At 59.4% G+C, this 14,570-nt stretch overlaps 2 protein-coding genes across 6 annotated transcripts in view; both read left to right on the forward strand.

Moving 5' to 3' along the window:
• Positions 1–14,570, forward strand: part of tlr18 (toll-like receptor 18) — a 60,812-nt gene that overhangs the window by 30,260 nt on the left and 15,982 nt on the right. The window contains exon 1 of one of the 5 annotated variants that reach the window (XM_063041659.1): positions 10,494–10,557. The exons of the other annotated variants lie outside the window; for them this stretch is intronic. The gene's annotated coding sequence lies outside the window, so the exon portion shown is untranslated. Of the gene's footprint in view, positions 1–10,493; positions 10,558–14,570 lie in introns of those variants that run through there. 5 annotated transcript variants of the gene reach the window in all.
• Positions 5,283–14,570, forward strand: part of LOC134357964 (basic proline-rich protein-like) — a gene marked incomplete at its 5' end in the record, with an annotated part of 33,956 nt that continues 24,668 nt past the window's right edge. Inside the window, 6 exons of the mRNA XM_063069789.1 lie at positions 5,283–5,370; positions 6,623–6,851; positions 7,316–7,653; positions 7,748–7,930; positions 8,570–8,704; positions 8,911–9,087. Of these exons, the coding sequence (XP_062925859.1) occupies positions 5,283–5,370; positions 6,623–6,851; positions 7,316–7,653; positions 7,748–7,930; positions 8,570–8,704; positions 8,911–9,087 (1,150 nt within the window). The remainder of the gene's footprint in view (positions 5,371–6,622; positions 6,852–7,315; positions 7,654–7,747; positions 7,931–8,569; positions 8,705–8,910; positions 9,088–14,570) is intronic.

A 14,570-nucleotide genomic window follows, 5' to 3' on the forward strand; every position in this document is an offset into this window, starting at 1 on the left:
TTCACCCCAGGGATGAGCCCAGCCTGACCAACATCTCCCCATAACTAAAGCCTTCCAATCCACATAACATTCTGGTGAGTATCCTCTGCACTCTCACCAGCACAACCACATCCCCTCCTGTCGTTTGGTGACCAGAGATGTATGCGGTACTCCGAATGTAGTCTAACCGGTTTAGAGTTGCAACATAACGTCCCAAACTTCATGTTCTACGCCCTGAGCAATGAAGGCAAGCATGCCAAATGCCTTCCTCACCACCCTGTCTGGCAGTGTTACCAGTGGAACTCTGGACTTGAATATCTACATTCCCCTGTTCAGCAGCATTCCATGGTGCCTGACAAGTTACTGTTGATGTCCTGCCTGTATCTGACGTCATGAAAGGCATAGCCACACTGGTTACAGTTTCTCTGTCTGCTCTACACCCTGCTGGGGCAGTGGACACCTCCCTCATTGTCCACACCAGTTCCCACATTCATACCCAGCATGACCAGAGACTCTTTTACCCCAAAGCCCGCAGTAACCCACCCCACTCACTCCACCATCTGTTCACCACCCCAGCACATTTCCACTTGCAAATTCTCATTGCACTGTGTAGACACACTCATCCCTCTCTGACTCCTGTCTCTGAATAGAGATACAGAGGCGAATAGAGGGAAGCTTAGAGGGAGGGGTGAGGGGTATGGAGGGGAGGTTACAGATAGAGGGGGTGAGAGGTATAGAGGGAGGTTACAGTGGGACAGGTGTGGGATATAGCGGGAAGGATACAGAGGGAGGGGTGAGGGGCATGGAGGAGAGGTTATAGAGAGAGAGGTGAATGGTATGCAGGGGAGGTTACAGTGGGAGGGGTGAGGAGGGGGTTACTGAGGTAGGGTGAAGGGTATAGCAGTGGGGGTTACTAAGGGATGGATTAGGAGTATAGAGGGAAGGTTACAGAAGGACGAGAGGGGGTATAGAGGGGAGGTTACAGAAGGACGAGTGAGGGGTATAGAGGGGAGGTTACAGAAGGATGAGTGAGGGGTATAGAGGGGAGGTTACAGAAGAACAAGTGAGGGGTATAGAGGGGAGGTTACAGAAGGACGAGAGGGGGTATAGAGGGGAGGTTACAGAAGGATGAGTGACGGGTATAGAGGGGAGGTTACAGAAGGACGAGTGGAAGGTATGGAGGGGAGGTTACAGAAGGATGAGTGGGAGGTATGGAGGGGAGGTTACAGAAGGACGAGTGAGGGGTATAGAGGGGAGGTTACAGAAGGACGAGAGGGGGTATAGAGGGGAGGTTACAGAAGGACGAGAGGGGGTATAGAGAGGTTACAGAAGGACGAGTGGAAGGTATGGAGGGGAGGTTACAGAAGGACGAGTGGGAGGTATGGAGGGGAGGTTACAGAAGGACGAGTGGAAGGTATGGAGGGGAGGTTACAGAAGGATGAGTGGGAGGTATGGAGGGGAGGTTACAGAAGGATGAGTGGGAGGTATGGAGGGGAGGTTACAGAAGGACGAGTGAGGGGTATAGAGGGGAGGTTACAGAAGGACGAGAGGGGGTATAGAGGGGAGGTTACAGAAGGACTAGTGAGGTTTATAGAGGGGAGGTTACAGAAGGACGAGTGGGGGATATGGAGGGGAGGTCACAGAAGGGTGAGAGAGGGGTATGGAGGGGAGGTTACAGAAGGACGAGAGGGGGTATAGAGGGGAGGTTACAGAAGGACGAGAGGGGGTTTGGAGGAGAGGTTACAGAAGGACGAGAGGGGGATATGGAGGGAAGGTTACAAAAGGATGAGAGAGGGGTATAGAGGGGAGGTTACAGAAGGACGAGAGAGGGGTATAGAGGGGAGGTTACAGAAGGACGAGAGGGGGTATAGAGGGGAGGTTACAGAAGGACTAGTGAGGTTTATAGAGGGGAGGTTACAGAAGGACGAGTGGGGGATATGGAGGGGAGGTCACAGAAGGGTGAGAGAGGGGTATGGAGGGGAGATTACAGAAGGACGAGAGGGGGTATAGAGGGGAGGTTACAGAAGGACGAGAGGGGGTTTGGAGGGGAGGTTACAGAAGGACGAGAGGGGGATATGGAGGGAAGGTTACAAAAGGATGAGAGAGGGGTATAGAGGGGAGGTTACAGAAGGACGAGAGAGGGGTATAGAGGGAAGGTTACAGAAGGACGAGAGGGGGTATAGAGAGGTTACAGAAGGACGAGTGGAAGGTATGGAGGGGAGGTTACAGAAGGATGAGTGGGAGGTATGGAGGGGAGGTTACAGAAGGACTAGTGAGGTTTATAGAGGGGAGGTTACAGAAGGACGAGTGGGGGATATGGAGGGGAGGTCACAGAAGGGTGAGAGAGGGGTATGGAGGGGAGGTTACAGAAGGACGAGAGGGGGTATAGAGGGGAGGTTACAGAAGGACGAGAGGGGGTTTGGAGGGGAGGTTACAGAAGGACGAGAGGGGGATATGGAGGGAAGGTTACAAAAGGATGAGAGAGGGGTATAGAGGGGAGGTTACAGAAGGACGAGAGAGGGGTATAGAGGGGAGGTTACAGAAGGACGAGAGGGGGTATGGAGTGGAGGTTACAGAAGGACAAGAGGGGGTATGGAGGGGAGGTTACAGATGGACGAGTGGGAGGTCTGGAGGGGAGGTTACAGAAGGATGAGTGCGAGGTATGGAGGGGAGGTTACAGAAGGACGAGTGGGAGGTATGGAGGGGAGGTTACAGAAGGACGAGTGGGAGGTATGGAGGGGAGGTTACAGAAGGACGAGGGGGGTATGGAGGGGAGGTTACAGAAGGACGAGTGGGAGGTATGGAGGGGAGGTTACAGAAGGATGAGTGCGAGGTATGGAGGGGAGGTTACAGAAGGATGAGTGAGGGTATAGAGGATAGGGTACAGAGGAAGGAGGTGAGGGGTATTGAGGGGAGGTTACACAGGGAGGGATGAGGGGTATGGAGGGAAAGTTTTAGAGGGAGGGATGAGGAGTATTGAGGAAGTTACAGAGGGAAGAGTGAGGGGTATTGAGGGGCGGTACAAAGGGAAAGTTGAGAGATACAGTAGGGCGATATGGAGGGAGGGGTGAGGGGAGGTTACAATGAGATGGTGTTTTTCTGATCCCTAAATATCTTGCCAAGTCTCTTCATGTCGTCCGGATTCCCCTCGCCTCCTCCACCTCCGTCGCTCCCTGCGCTGTGTGCGATCTTCCCCTGTAATGTAGACCTCGGAGTTGAGTTCCGCAATGCTGTCTCGCCTCTCTGAGGCGTGCGGCACGGAATCTGGTCCTGGTGCGGTCTAGACCGGAGTGGAATGCGGTTTCCGCTGTGAGCAGCAGGAGCGCCGGCACTCGACTCGCCCTGTACCAGCAACGTGTTTTCGCGCGGCTAAAGACAGCACTCTAAATATTCAGTCTCACCTCGCCGCCACAACCTCCCTCTCCCCACCACCACCAGTATCTCTAATTACCAAAAACCAGAGGTCCCTGAAGACTCCCAGCTACAGCACGAACTTCCCGCGTCGTTTCTCCTCGGGGATGCCGGCGGGGTTGCGAGTGGATGGAGACGGGGTTATCTTGAGATGGCAAAGGGAGGAGTGAGTTTGGATTTAGGAGAGGAGGGATAATGTTAAATACGAGTGAGAGGAGGTGGGGGAAAGTGGGGAGGGAGGGGCGAGAGGCAGATTTACAACTGAAGCTGAGTAGTTGCCGTTACAACAGGGTCTCCGAGTTCACCTGCACATCGGTTAAAATTAATGATTAACAGATTTGGGTTGGAAGGTGTATTTGCCACTGGTTGGGGAGGGCGGGATGAGAGGTGAGGGTGAGGGTGAGGATGAGGGGCTGGTGGAAGGAGGAGGGCTGAATAACCGCAGCGGTAACACGGGAATAGAAGAGCGGGTGCGATCGGCCGCTCTCCCCGCCAGCAGGTTCCCGCAGAGAAATGGAGAGAGGCCCAAAGGCTTAGGGAAGGAAATTCCAGAATTTGGGAACTACCAGCGAGGAGCAGCGGAAATCGGATGACTGAGACTGGAGTTAAAGGGCAGAGAGGGATTACTCTCTGTACCTAATAAAATCACCAGTGAGACCGTGTTTGCGGCCAGCTGCTGTAGCCCATCCGCTTCATGGCTTGACGTGCTGCACGTTCGGAGATGTTTTCCTGCACATCACTGAGGTGAGGTGAGGTGAGGGCCTCTGTCAGTCCTAGCTGTCGACTTGCACAAGCCTGGGCTGTAGCACGCTCCCCCTCCCCACACACCTGATGAACCCAAAGGAATGGCGGAGACCGATACAGTTTGGTACCGGCAGCGTCGCAGGAGTTGCCAGTCAGCTTTGAACTCAATGGAGGACTGCTTTAGAGCCCTCGGAGTTTACTCCTGAGTGGGTGTAGCCGCAAGGCAGCGGAGGATCGAGATCAGAGTTTTCCTCTCCTAGGTGAGCTGCCAGTCACGGCTGACGAGCCCTATCTGCCCGAAGCGACTGGTTTTAAGGTGCCAGTAACCCGCCTTCGCCCCTTCTCCTGTCAGCATAAACGGTTTCGCCGGGTTTAGTAGCTAAACCACATGTGCAGGCCAGGAGCTGGATTTGGTTTTCACGCACATCTGCTGTCATCCCATCCTCCCACCACTCCACTAGGAATAGGGTTCCCCTTGTCCTCACCTACCACCCCACCAGCCTCCGGGTCCAACATATAATTCTCGTAACTTCCGCCACCTCCGACAGGATCCCACCACTAAGCACATCTTCCCCCCTCTCTCTGCTTTCCGCAGGGATCGCTCCCTACGCGACTCCCTTGTCCATTCGTTACCGCGCCCCCCCCCCCCATCCCTTCCCACGATCTCCCTCCAGGCGCTTATCCTTGTAAGCGGAACAAGTGCTACACATGCCCTTACACTTCCTCCCTTACCACCATTCAGGGCCCCAGACAGTCCTTCCAGGTGAGGCGACCGGTGCTGCCGATGCGGCCTTCTATATATTGGCGAGACCCGACGCAGACTGGGAGACCACTTCGCTGAACACCAACGCTCTGTCCGCCAGAGAAAGCAGGATCTCCCAGTGGCCACACATTTTGACTCCACGTCCCATTCTTATTCTGATATGTCTATCCACGGCCTGTGAAGAACAACACCTTATATTCCGTCTGGGTAGCCTCCAACCTGATGGCATGAACATTGAATGCCCCACCTCCCCCTCGTACCCCATCCGTTATTTATTATATATATATATATATATATATATATATATATTTCTCCTTTTTCTCCCTCTGTCCCTCTCACTATACCCCTTGCCCACCCTCTGGGCTTCCCCCTCCTCCTCCCCCCTCCCCCTCCCCCTCCTCCCCCTCCCCCTCCTCCCCCTCCCCCCTCCTCCCCTCCTCCTCCTCCCCCTCCCCCTCCCCCTCCTCCCCCCTCCTCCCCCTCCCCCCCTCCTCCCCTCCTCCCCTCCTCCCCCTCCCCCCCTCCCCCCCTCCCCCCCTCCTCCCCTCCCCCTCCTCTCCCTCTCCCTCCCCTCCCCCCTCCCCCTCCTCTCCCCCCCTCCCCCTCCTCTCCCCCCTCCCCCTCCCCCTCCTCTCCCCCCTCCCCCTCCCCCTCCTCTCCCCCCTCCCCCTCCTCTCCCCCTCCCCCTCCTCTCCCCCCTCCCCCTCCTCTCCCCCTCCCCCTCCTCTCCCCCCTCCCCCTCCCCCTCCTCTCCCCCCTCCCCCTCCCCCTCCTCCCCCTCCCCCCTTCCCCCCTCCTCCCCCTCTCCCTCTCCTCCCCCCTCTCCCCTCCCTCTCCCTCCCCTCCCCCCTCCCTCTCCCTCCCCTCCCCCCTCCCTCTCCCTCCCCTCCCCCCTCCCTCTCCCTCCCCTCCCCCCTCCCTCTCCCTCCCCTCCCCCCTCCCTCTCCCTCCCCTCCCCCCTCCCTCTCCCTCCCTCTCCCTCCCCTCCCCCCTCCCTCTCCCCCCTCCCTCTCCCTCCCCTCCCCCCTCCCTCTCCCTCCCCTCCCCCCTCCCTCTCCCTCCCCTCCCCCCTCCCTCTCCCTCCCCTCCCCCCTCCCTCTCCCTCCCTCTCCCTCCCCTCCCCCTCCCTCTCCCCCCTCCCCTCCCCCCTTCCTCCCCCCCCCCCCCCTCCCCTCCCCCCTTCCTCCCCCCTCCCCTCCCCCTTCCTCCCCCCTCCCCTCCCCCCTTCCTCCCCCCTCCCCTCCCCCCTTCCTCCCCCCTCCCTCTCCCTCCTCCCCCCTCCCCTCCCCCCTCCCCCTCCTCTCCCCCCTCCCCTCCCCCTCCCCCCACTCCCCTCCCCCTCCCCCCACTCTCCCCCCTCCCCTCCCTCCTCCTCCCCCCTCTCCCCCCTCCCCTCCCTCCTCCTCCCCCCTCTCCCCCCTCCCCTCCCTCCTCCTCCCCCCTCTCCCCCTCCCCTCCCTCCTCCTCCCCCCTCCTCCCCCTCCCCCTCCTCCCCTTCCCCCTCCTCCCCTTCCCCCTCCCCCTTCCCCCTCCTCCCCTTCCCCCTCCCCCTTCCCCCCTCCTCCCCCTCTCCCCTTCCCCCCTCCTCCCCCTCTCCCCTTCCCCCTCCTCCCCCTCTCCCCTTCCCCCCTCCTCCCCCTCTCCCTCTCCTCCCCCCTCCCCTCCCCCTCCCCCCCCCCCCCCCCCTCCCCCTCCCCCCCCCCCCTCCCCTCCCCTCCCCCTCCCCCCCCCCCTCCCCCTCCCCCCCTCCCCCCCCCCCTCCCCCCTCCCCCCTCCCTCCCCCCTCTCCCCCTCCCCCCCCCCCTCCCCCCTCCCCCCCCCCCTCTCCCCCCTCCCTCCCCCCCCCCCCCCCCCCCCCCCTCCCCCCCCCCTCCCCCCCTCCCCCCCTCCCTCCCCCCCTCCCCCCTCTCCCCCCTCCCCCTCCTCCCCCTCCCCCCTTCCCCCCTCCTCCCCCTCTCCCTCTCCTCCCCCCTCTCCCCTCCCTCTCCCTCCCCTCCCCTCTCCCTCTCTCCTCCCCCCCTCCCCTCCCCCTCGCCCCTCCCTCCTCTCCCCCTCCCTCCCCCCTCTCCCCCTCCCTCCCCCCCTCTCCCCTTCCCCCCTCCTCCCCCTCTCCCTCTCCTCCCCCCCTCCCCTCCCCCTCCCCCCTCCCCCCTCCCCCCTCCTCCCTCCCCCTCCTCTCCCCCCTCCCCTCCCCCTCCCCCCACTCTCCCCCCTCCCCTCCCTCCTCCTCCCCCCTCTCCCCCCTCCCCTCCCTCCTCCTCCCCCCCCTCCTCCCCCCCCCTCCTCCCCCTCCCCCTCCTCCACTTCCCCCTCCCCCTTCCCCCCTCCTCCCCCTCTCCCCTTCCCCCCTCCTCCCCCTCTCCCCTTCCCCCCTCCTCCCCCTCTCCCCTTCCCCCCTCCTCCCCCTCTCCCTCTCCTCCCCCCCCCTCCCCCCCCCCCCCCCCCCCCCCCCCCTCTCCCCCCTCCCTCCCCCCCCCCCCCCCCCCCCCCCCCCTCCCCCCCCCTCCCCCCTCCCCCCCCCCTCCCCCCCTCCCCCCCTCCCTCCCCCTCCCCCCCTCCCCCCCCCCCCCCCCCCCCCCCCCCCCTCCCCCCTCTCCCCCCTCCCTCCCCCCCCTCCCCCCTCCCCCCCCCCCTCCCCCCTCCCCCCCCCCTCTCCCCCCCTCCCTCCCCCTCCCCCCTCCCTCCCCCCTCTCCCCCTCCCCCTCCCCCCCCCCCCCCTCCCCCTCCCTCCCCCTCTCCTCCCCCTCCCTCCCCCCTCTCCTCCCCCTCCCTCCCCCCTCTCCTCCCCCTCCCTCCCCCTCCCCCTCCCTCCCCCTCTCCTCCCCCTCCTCTCCCCCTCCCCCCCCCTCTCCCCCTCCTCTCCCCCTCCCCCTCCCCCTCCTCTCCCCCCTCCCCCTCCCCCTCCTCTCCCCCCCCCCCTCCCCTCCCCCCCTCCCCCTCCCCCTCCTCTCCCCCCCCCCCCTCCCCCTCCTCTCCCCCCTCCCCCTCCCCCTCCTCCCCCCCCTCCCCCTCCCCCTCCCTCTCCCCCTCCCCCTCCCCCCCTCCTCTCCCCCCCTCCCCCTCCTCTCCCCCCCTCCCCCTCCTCTCCCCCTCCCCCTCCTCTCCCCCTCCCCCTCCTCTCCCCCTCCCCCTCCTCTCCCCCTCCCCCCTCCCCTCCCCCCCTCCCCCCTTCCTCCCCCCTCCCCTCCCCCCTCCCCCTCCTCTCCCCCCTCCCCTCCCCCTCCCCCCACTCCCCTCCCCCTCCCCCCACTCTCCCCCCTCCCCCCACTCTCCCCCCTCCCCTCCCTCCTCCTCCCCCCTCCCCTCCCTCCTCCTCCCCCCTCTCCCCCCTCCCCTCCCTCCTCCTCCCCCCTCCCCTCCCTCCTCCTCCCCCCTCCCCTCCCTCCTCCTCCCCCCTCCCCTCCCTCCTCCTCCCCCCCCCCCTCCCCCCCCTCCCCCTCCTCCCCCTCCCCCTCCCCCGTCCCCCCTCCTCCCCTCCTCCCCCTCTCCCCTTCCCCCCTCCTCCCCCTCTCCCCTTCCCCCCTCCTCCCCCTCTCCCCTTCCCCCCTCCTCCCCCTCTCCCTCTCCTCCCCCCCTCCCCCCCCTCCCCCTCTCCTCCCCCCCTCCCCCCCCTCCCCTCCTCTCCCCCTCCCCTCCTCTCCCCCTCCCCTCCTCTCCCCCTCCCTCCCCCCTCTCCCCCTCCCCTCCCCCCCCCCCCCCCTCCCCCCCCTCCCCCCCCCCCCCCCCCCTCCCCCCCTCCCCCCCCCCCTCCCCCCCTCCCCCCCCCCCCCCCCCCCCCTCCCCCCCCCTCTCCCCCCCCCCCTCCCCCCTCTCCCCCTCCCTCCCCCCCTCTCCCCCCTCCCTCCCTCCCCCCCTCCCCCTCCCTCCCCCCCCCCCCCCCTCCCCCTCCTCCCCCCTCTCCCCTCCCCCCCCCCCTCTCCCCCTCCCTCCCCCCCCTCCCCCTCCCTCCCCCCTCTCCCCCTCTCTCCCCCTCCCTCCCCCCCCTCTCCCCCTCCCTCCCCCCCTCTCCCCCTCCCCCTCCCCTCCCCCCTCTCCCCCTCCCCCTCCCTCCCCCCCTCCCCCCTCCCCCTCCCTCCCCCCCTCTCCCCCTCCCCTCCCCTCCCCCCCCTCTCCCCCTCCCCTCCCTCCCCCCTCTCCTCCCCCTCCTCTCCCCCCTCCCCCTCCCTCCCCCTCTCCTCCCCCTCCTCTCCCCCTCCCCCTCCCCTCCCCCCCTCCCCCTCCCCTTCCTCTCCCCCCCTCCCCCTCCCCCTCCTCTCCCCCCCTCCCCCTCCTCTCCCCCTCCCCCTCCTCTCCCCCTCCCCCTCCTCTCCCCCCTCCCCCTCCTCCTCCTCTCCCCCACTCTCCTCCCTCCCCCTCCCCCCTCCCCCTCTCCCTCTCCTCCCCCCTCCCCCTCCCTCCCCCCTCTCCCCTCCCCCTCCCCCTCCCTCCCCCCCTCTCCCCCTCTCCCCCTCCCTCCCCCCCTCTCCCCCTCCCTCCCCCCTCTCCCCCTCTCTCCCCCCTCTCCCCCTCCCTCCCCCCTCTCCCCCTCCCTCCCCCCTCTCCCCCTCCCTCCCCCCTCTCCCCCTCTCTCCCCCTCTCCCCCTCCCTCCCCCCTCTCTCCCCCTCTCCCCCTCCCTCCCCCCTCTCCCCCTCCCTCCCCCCTCTCCCCCTCCCTCCCCCCTCCCCCTTTCTTTCTCCCCGGGCCTCCCGTCCCATGATCCTCTCATATCCCTTTTGTCAATCACCTGTCCAGCTCTTGGCTCCATCCCTCCCCCTCCAACTTTCAAATCTCTTACTATCTCTTCTTTCAGTTAGTCCTGACGAAGGGTCTCGGCCCGAAACGTCGACTGTACCTCTTCCTAGAGATGCTGCCTGGCCTGCTGTGTTCACCAGCATTTTTTTTTGTGTGTGTCTGTTGCTTGAAATTCCAGCATCTGCAGATTTCCTTGTGTTTGGTTTTCAGGGGCTATTTGAGACGCAAACCATTAGGAGCATTTAATTGGTAGTGGGAGCTTGTCCCCATTACCACCTCCCGGCTATGTATCGCGTAATTATTTGAGCTATTTGTCACCTTCCTTTCAGCTTGTCCATTCTTCTCTGACCTCTCATTAACAAGGCGTTTTCACCCCCAGAGCTGCAGCGCACTGGACTTTTTTTCTCTCTTTTTGTTTTTCGCGCCATTCTCTGTAACTCTAGAGAGAGTTATGTGCGCGGAAGTCCCAGGAGATGAGCAGTTTCTGAGATACTCAAACCATCCCGTCTGGCACCGACAATCACTCTTTAGCTAAGGTCGCTAAGATCACATCTGATGTTTGTTCTGAACCTCGACCACGTTTTGCATGCTTTTATGTATTAAATTCCTGCCACATAAATTGCTGGTTAGATATTTGCATTAACGAGCGGCTGTGCAGGTGTATCCAATAAAGTGTCCACTGAGTGCAGTTATTATGGTTGGAGGGATTACAGAGACGGGGAGGGGTGTAGAGGTCCTCCCAGCGAAGGGGGGGGCGCGCGGGCGGTGTAGGAGGTTACACAGACGGGAAGGGGCGTAAAGGTGGGGACGTCAGCATAAGAGCTCCCACCCCCGGACCTCTGGGCACTCGGTGCAGAGCGAGGGCGGACGCACAGGGTAGTAGTGCGGCTACCGGGAATGTAACAAGCAGTGATCTCGGTGAGACCAGGTGGGTTCTCAGCGACCTGCCGCGGGGGGAGGATAATGTGACTCACTCAGAGTCTGATGTCCGGGGGCCCAGCTTATCCTGTCTAGTCAGCGGGTGGGGGTGGGTCCGCAGACAAGCAGTGAAACCACAGACAGACAGATTACACTTAAGTAGCTCGCTCTCCTGCTGATTCATCCGAAGTCCTGCAGCTACAAATCTCTAATTTAAAATTAAAATGTTATATATGTATGTAAAACATATATCTCGGGATCTCGGGATTACTGCCTGTGCCACGCGACAGTGAGAGTAGGAATGCGATGAGGTGGAGGATAAATGCGTGGCTGAGGGATTGGAGCAGGGGGCAGGGATTCAAGTTTTTGGATCATTGGGACCTCTTTTGGCGCAGGTGTGACCTGTACAAAAAGGACGGGTTACACTTAAATCCTCGGGGGACCAATATCCTGGCAGGGAGATTAGCGGGGGCTACTGAGGTGACTTTAAACTAGAATGGTTGGGGGGTGGGAATCAAATTAAAGCGGCTAGGTGTGAGGAGGTTAGTTCACAACAGAGGGATGGGAACCAGTGCAGAGAGACAGAGGGGTGTAAAGTGAGCGTAGAAGCAAAAAGTACAAAGGGGAAAAGTAAAAGTGGCAGGCCGACAAATCCAGGGCAAGCATTAAAACGGGCTAAGAGAGTTGTAAAAGAGTGCCTGAAGGCTTTATGTGTCAATGCAAGGAGCATTCGTAATAAGGTGGATGAATTGAAAGTGCAGATTGTTATTAATGATTATGATATAGTTGGGATCACAGAGACATGGCTCCAGGGTGACCAGGGATGGGAGCTCAACGTTCAGGGATATTCAATATTCAGGAGGGATAGACACGAAGGAAGGGGAGGTGGGGTGGCGTTGCTGGTTAAAAAAGAGATTAACGCAATAGAAAGGAAGGACATAAGCCGGGAAGATGTGGAATCGATATGGGTAGAGCTGCGTAACACTAAGGGGCAGAAGACGCTGGTGGGAGTTGTGTACAGGCCACCTAACAGTAGTAGTGAGGTCGGAGATGGTATTAAACAGGAAATTAGAAATGTGTGCAATAAAGGAACAGCAGTTATAATGGGTGACTTCAATCTACATGTAGACTGGGTGAACCAAATTGGTAAAGGTGCTGAGGAAGAGGATTTCTTGGAATGTATGCGGGATGGTTTTTTGAACCAACATGTCGAGGAACCGACTAGAGAGCAGGCTATTCTGGACTGGGTTTTGAGCAATGAGGAAGGGTTAATTAGCGATCTTGTCGTGAGAGGCCCCTTGGGTAAGAGTGACCATAATATGGTGGAATTCTTCATTAACATGGAGAGTGACGTAGTTAATTCAGAAACAAAGGTTCTGAACTTAAAGAGGGGTAACTTTGAAGGTATGAGACATGAATTAGCTAAGATAGACTGGCAAATGACACTTCAAGGATTGACGGTGGATATGCAATGGCAGGCATTTAAAGGTTGCATGGATGAACTACAACAATTGTTCATCCCAGTTTGGCAAAAGAATAAATCAAGGAAGGTAGTGCACCCGTGGCTGACAAGAGAAATTAGGGATAGTATCAATTCCAAAGAAGTAGCATACAAATTAGCCAGAGAAAGTGGCTCACCTGAGGACTGGGAGAAATTCAGAGTTCAGCAGAGGAGGACAAAGGGCTTAATTAGGAAGGGGAAAAAAGATTATGAGAGAAAACTGGCAGAGAACATAAAAACGGACTGTAAAAGCTTTTATAGATATGTAAAAAGGAAAAGACTGATAAAGACAAATGTAGGTCCCCTGCAAACAGAAACAGGTGAATTGATTATGGGGAGCAAGGACATGGCAGACCAATTGAATAATTACTTTGGTTCTGTCTTCACTAAGGAGGACATAAATAATCTTCCAGAAATAGTAAGGGACAGAGGGTCCAGTGAGATGGAGGAACTGAGCGAAATACATGTTAGTAGGGAAGTGGTGTTAGGTAAATTGAAGGGATTGAAGGCAGATAAATCCCCAGGGCCAGATGGTCTGCATCCCAGAGTGCTTAAGGAAGTGGCCCAAGAAATAGTGGATGCATTAGTGATAATTTTTCAAAACTCGTTAGATTCTGGACTAGTTCCTGAGGATTGGAGGGTGGCTAATGTAACCCCACTTTTTAAAAAAGGAGGGAGAGAGAAACCGGGGAATTATAGGCCGGTTAGCCTAACGTCGGTGGTGGGGAAACTGCTGGAGTCAGTTATCAAGGATGTGATAACAGCACATTTGGAAAGCGGTGAAATGATCGGACAAAGTCAGCATGGATTTGTGAAAGGAAAATCATGTCTGACGAATCTCATAGAATTTTTTGAGGATGTAACTAGTAGAGTGGATAGGGGAGAACCAGTGGATGTGGTATATTTGGATTTTCAAAAGGCTTTTGACAAGGTCCCACATAGGAGATTAGTGTGCAAACTTAAAGCACACGGTATTGGGGGTAAGGTATTGGTGTGGGTGGAGAATTGGTTAGCAGACAGGAAGCAAAGAGTGGGAATAAACGGGACCTTTTCAGAATGGCAGGCGGTGACTAGTGGGGTACCGCAAGGCTCAGTGCTGGGACCCCAGTTGTTTACAATATATATTAATGACTTGGATGAGGGAATTAAATGCAGCATCTCCAAGTTTGCGGATGACACGAAGCTGGGTGGCAGTGTTAGCAGTGAGGAGGATGCTAAGAGGATGCAGGGTGACTTGGATAGGTTGGGTGAGTGGGCAAACTCATGGCAGATGCAATTTAATGTGGATAAATGTGAAGTTATCCACTTTGGTGGCAAAAATAGGAAAACAGATTATTATCTGAATGGTGGCCGATTAGGAAAAGGGGAGGTGCAACGAGACCTGGGTGTCATTATACACCAGTCATTGAAAGTGGGCATGCAGGTACAGCAGGCGGTGAAAAAGGCGAACGGTATGCTGGCATTTATAGCGAGAGGATTCGAGTACAGGAGCAGGGAGGTACTACTGCAGTTGTACAAGGCCTTGGTGAGACCACACCTGGAGTATTGTGTGCAGTTTTGGTCCCCTAATCTGAGGAAAGACATCTTTGCCATAGAGGGAGTACAAAGAAGGTTCACCAGATTGATTCCTGGGATGGCAGGTCTTTCATATGAAGAAAGACTGGATGAACTGGGCTTGTACTCGTTGGAATTTAGAAGATTGAGGGGGGATCTGATTGAAACGTATAAGATCCTAAAGGGATTGGACAGGCTAGATGCAGGAAGATTGTTCCCGATGTTGGGGAGGTCTAGAACGAGGGGTCACAGTTTGAGGATAGAGGGGAAGCCTTTTAGGACCGAGGTTAGGAAAAACTTCTTCACACAGAGAGTGGTGAATCTGTGGAATTCTCTGCCACAGCAAACTGTTGAGGCCAGTTCATTAGCTATGTTTAAAAGGAAGTTAGATATGGCCCTTGTGGCTACAGGGGTCAGGGGGTATGGAGGGAAGGCTGGGTTCTGAGTTGGATGATCAGCCATGATCATAATAAATGGCGGTGCAGGCTCGAAGGGCCGAATGGCCTACTCCTGCACCTATTTTCTATGTTTCTATGTTTCTATAATACACTCAGTCTCCAGCTTTTTTGTAAAAAAAAACAACCCGTTTTTAATGCACACACGCCACTTTGTGGAATCCCGTGGCCATTCGGCCGCGGGGTGTCTCCGTGCTTTCCCTGGCGCTCTTGTTCACGTTAATAACTGGAGACTCTTGGTTAAAAGCCTGGGCAGGTCGCCGCGACCTGACCACGGACCGATCCCCGATCCTGAAACAGGTTCCCAGCCCTCGGGGACACGTCTGCGCTGTTATCACCAAACTTTAAATAGTTACGCTTCTGCTTCGCGACCCCCGCGCAGCGTGGGGTCGGTTCTCAGTCGGTTCCTGAAGGGAAGGGAGGGGGCGGGCGGGAGTAGAGTGGAAAGAGTGATGGGAAGAGTCCAAAGAGGAGGGAGGGGGCGGGCAAGAGGCAGTGACTCCCTCGTCAGCG

The sequence above is a fragment of the Mobula hypostoma genome, chromosome 2 (genome assembly GCF_963921235.1).
Source record: "Mobula hypostoma chromosome 2, sMobHyp1.1, whole genome shotgun sequence".
Classification (NCBI taxonomy): Eukaryota; Metazoa; Chordata; class Chondrichthyes; order Myliobatiformes; family Myliobatidae; genus Mobula; species Mobula hypostoma.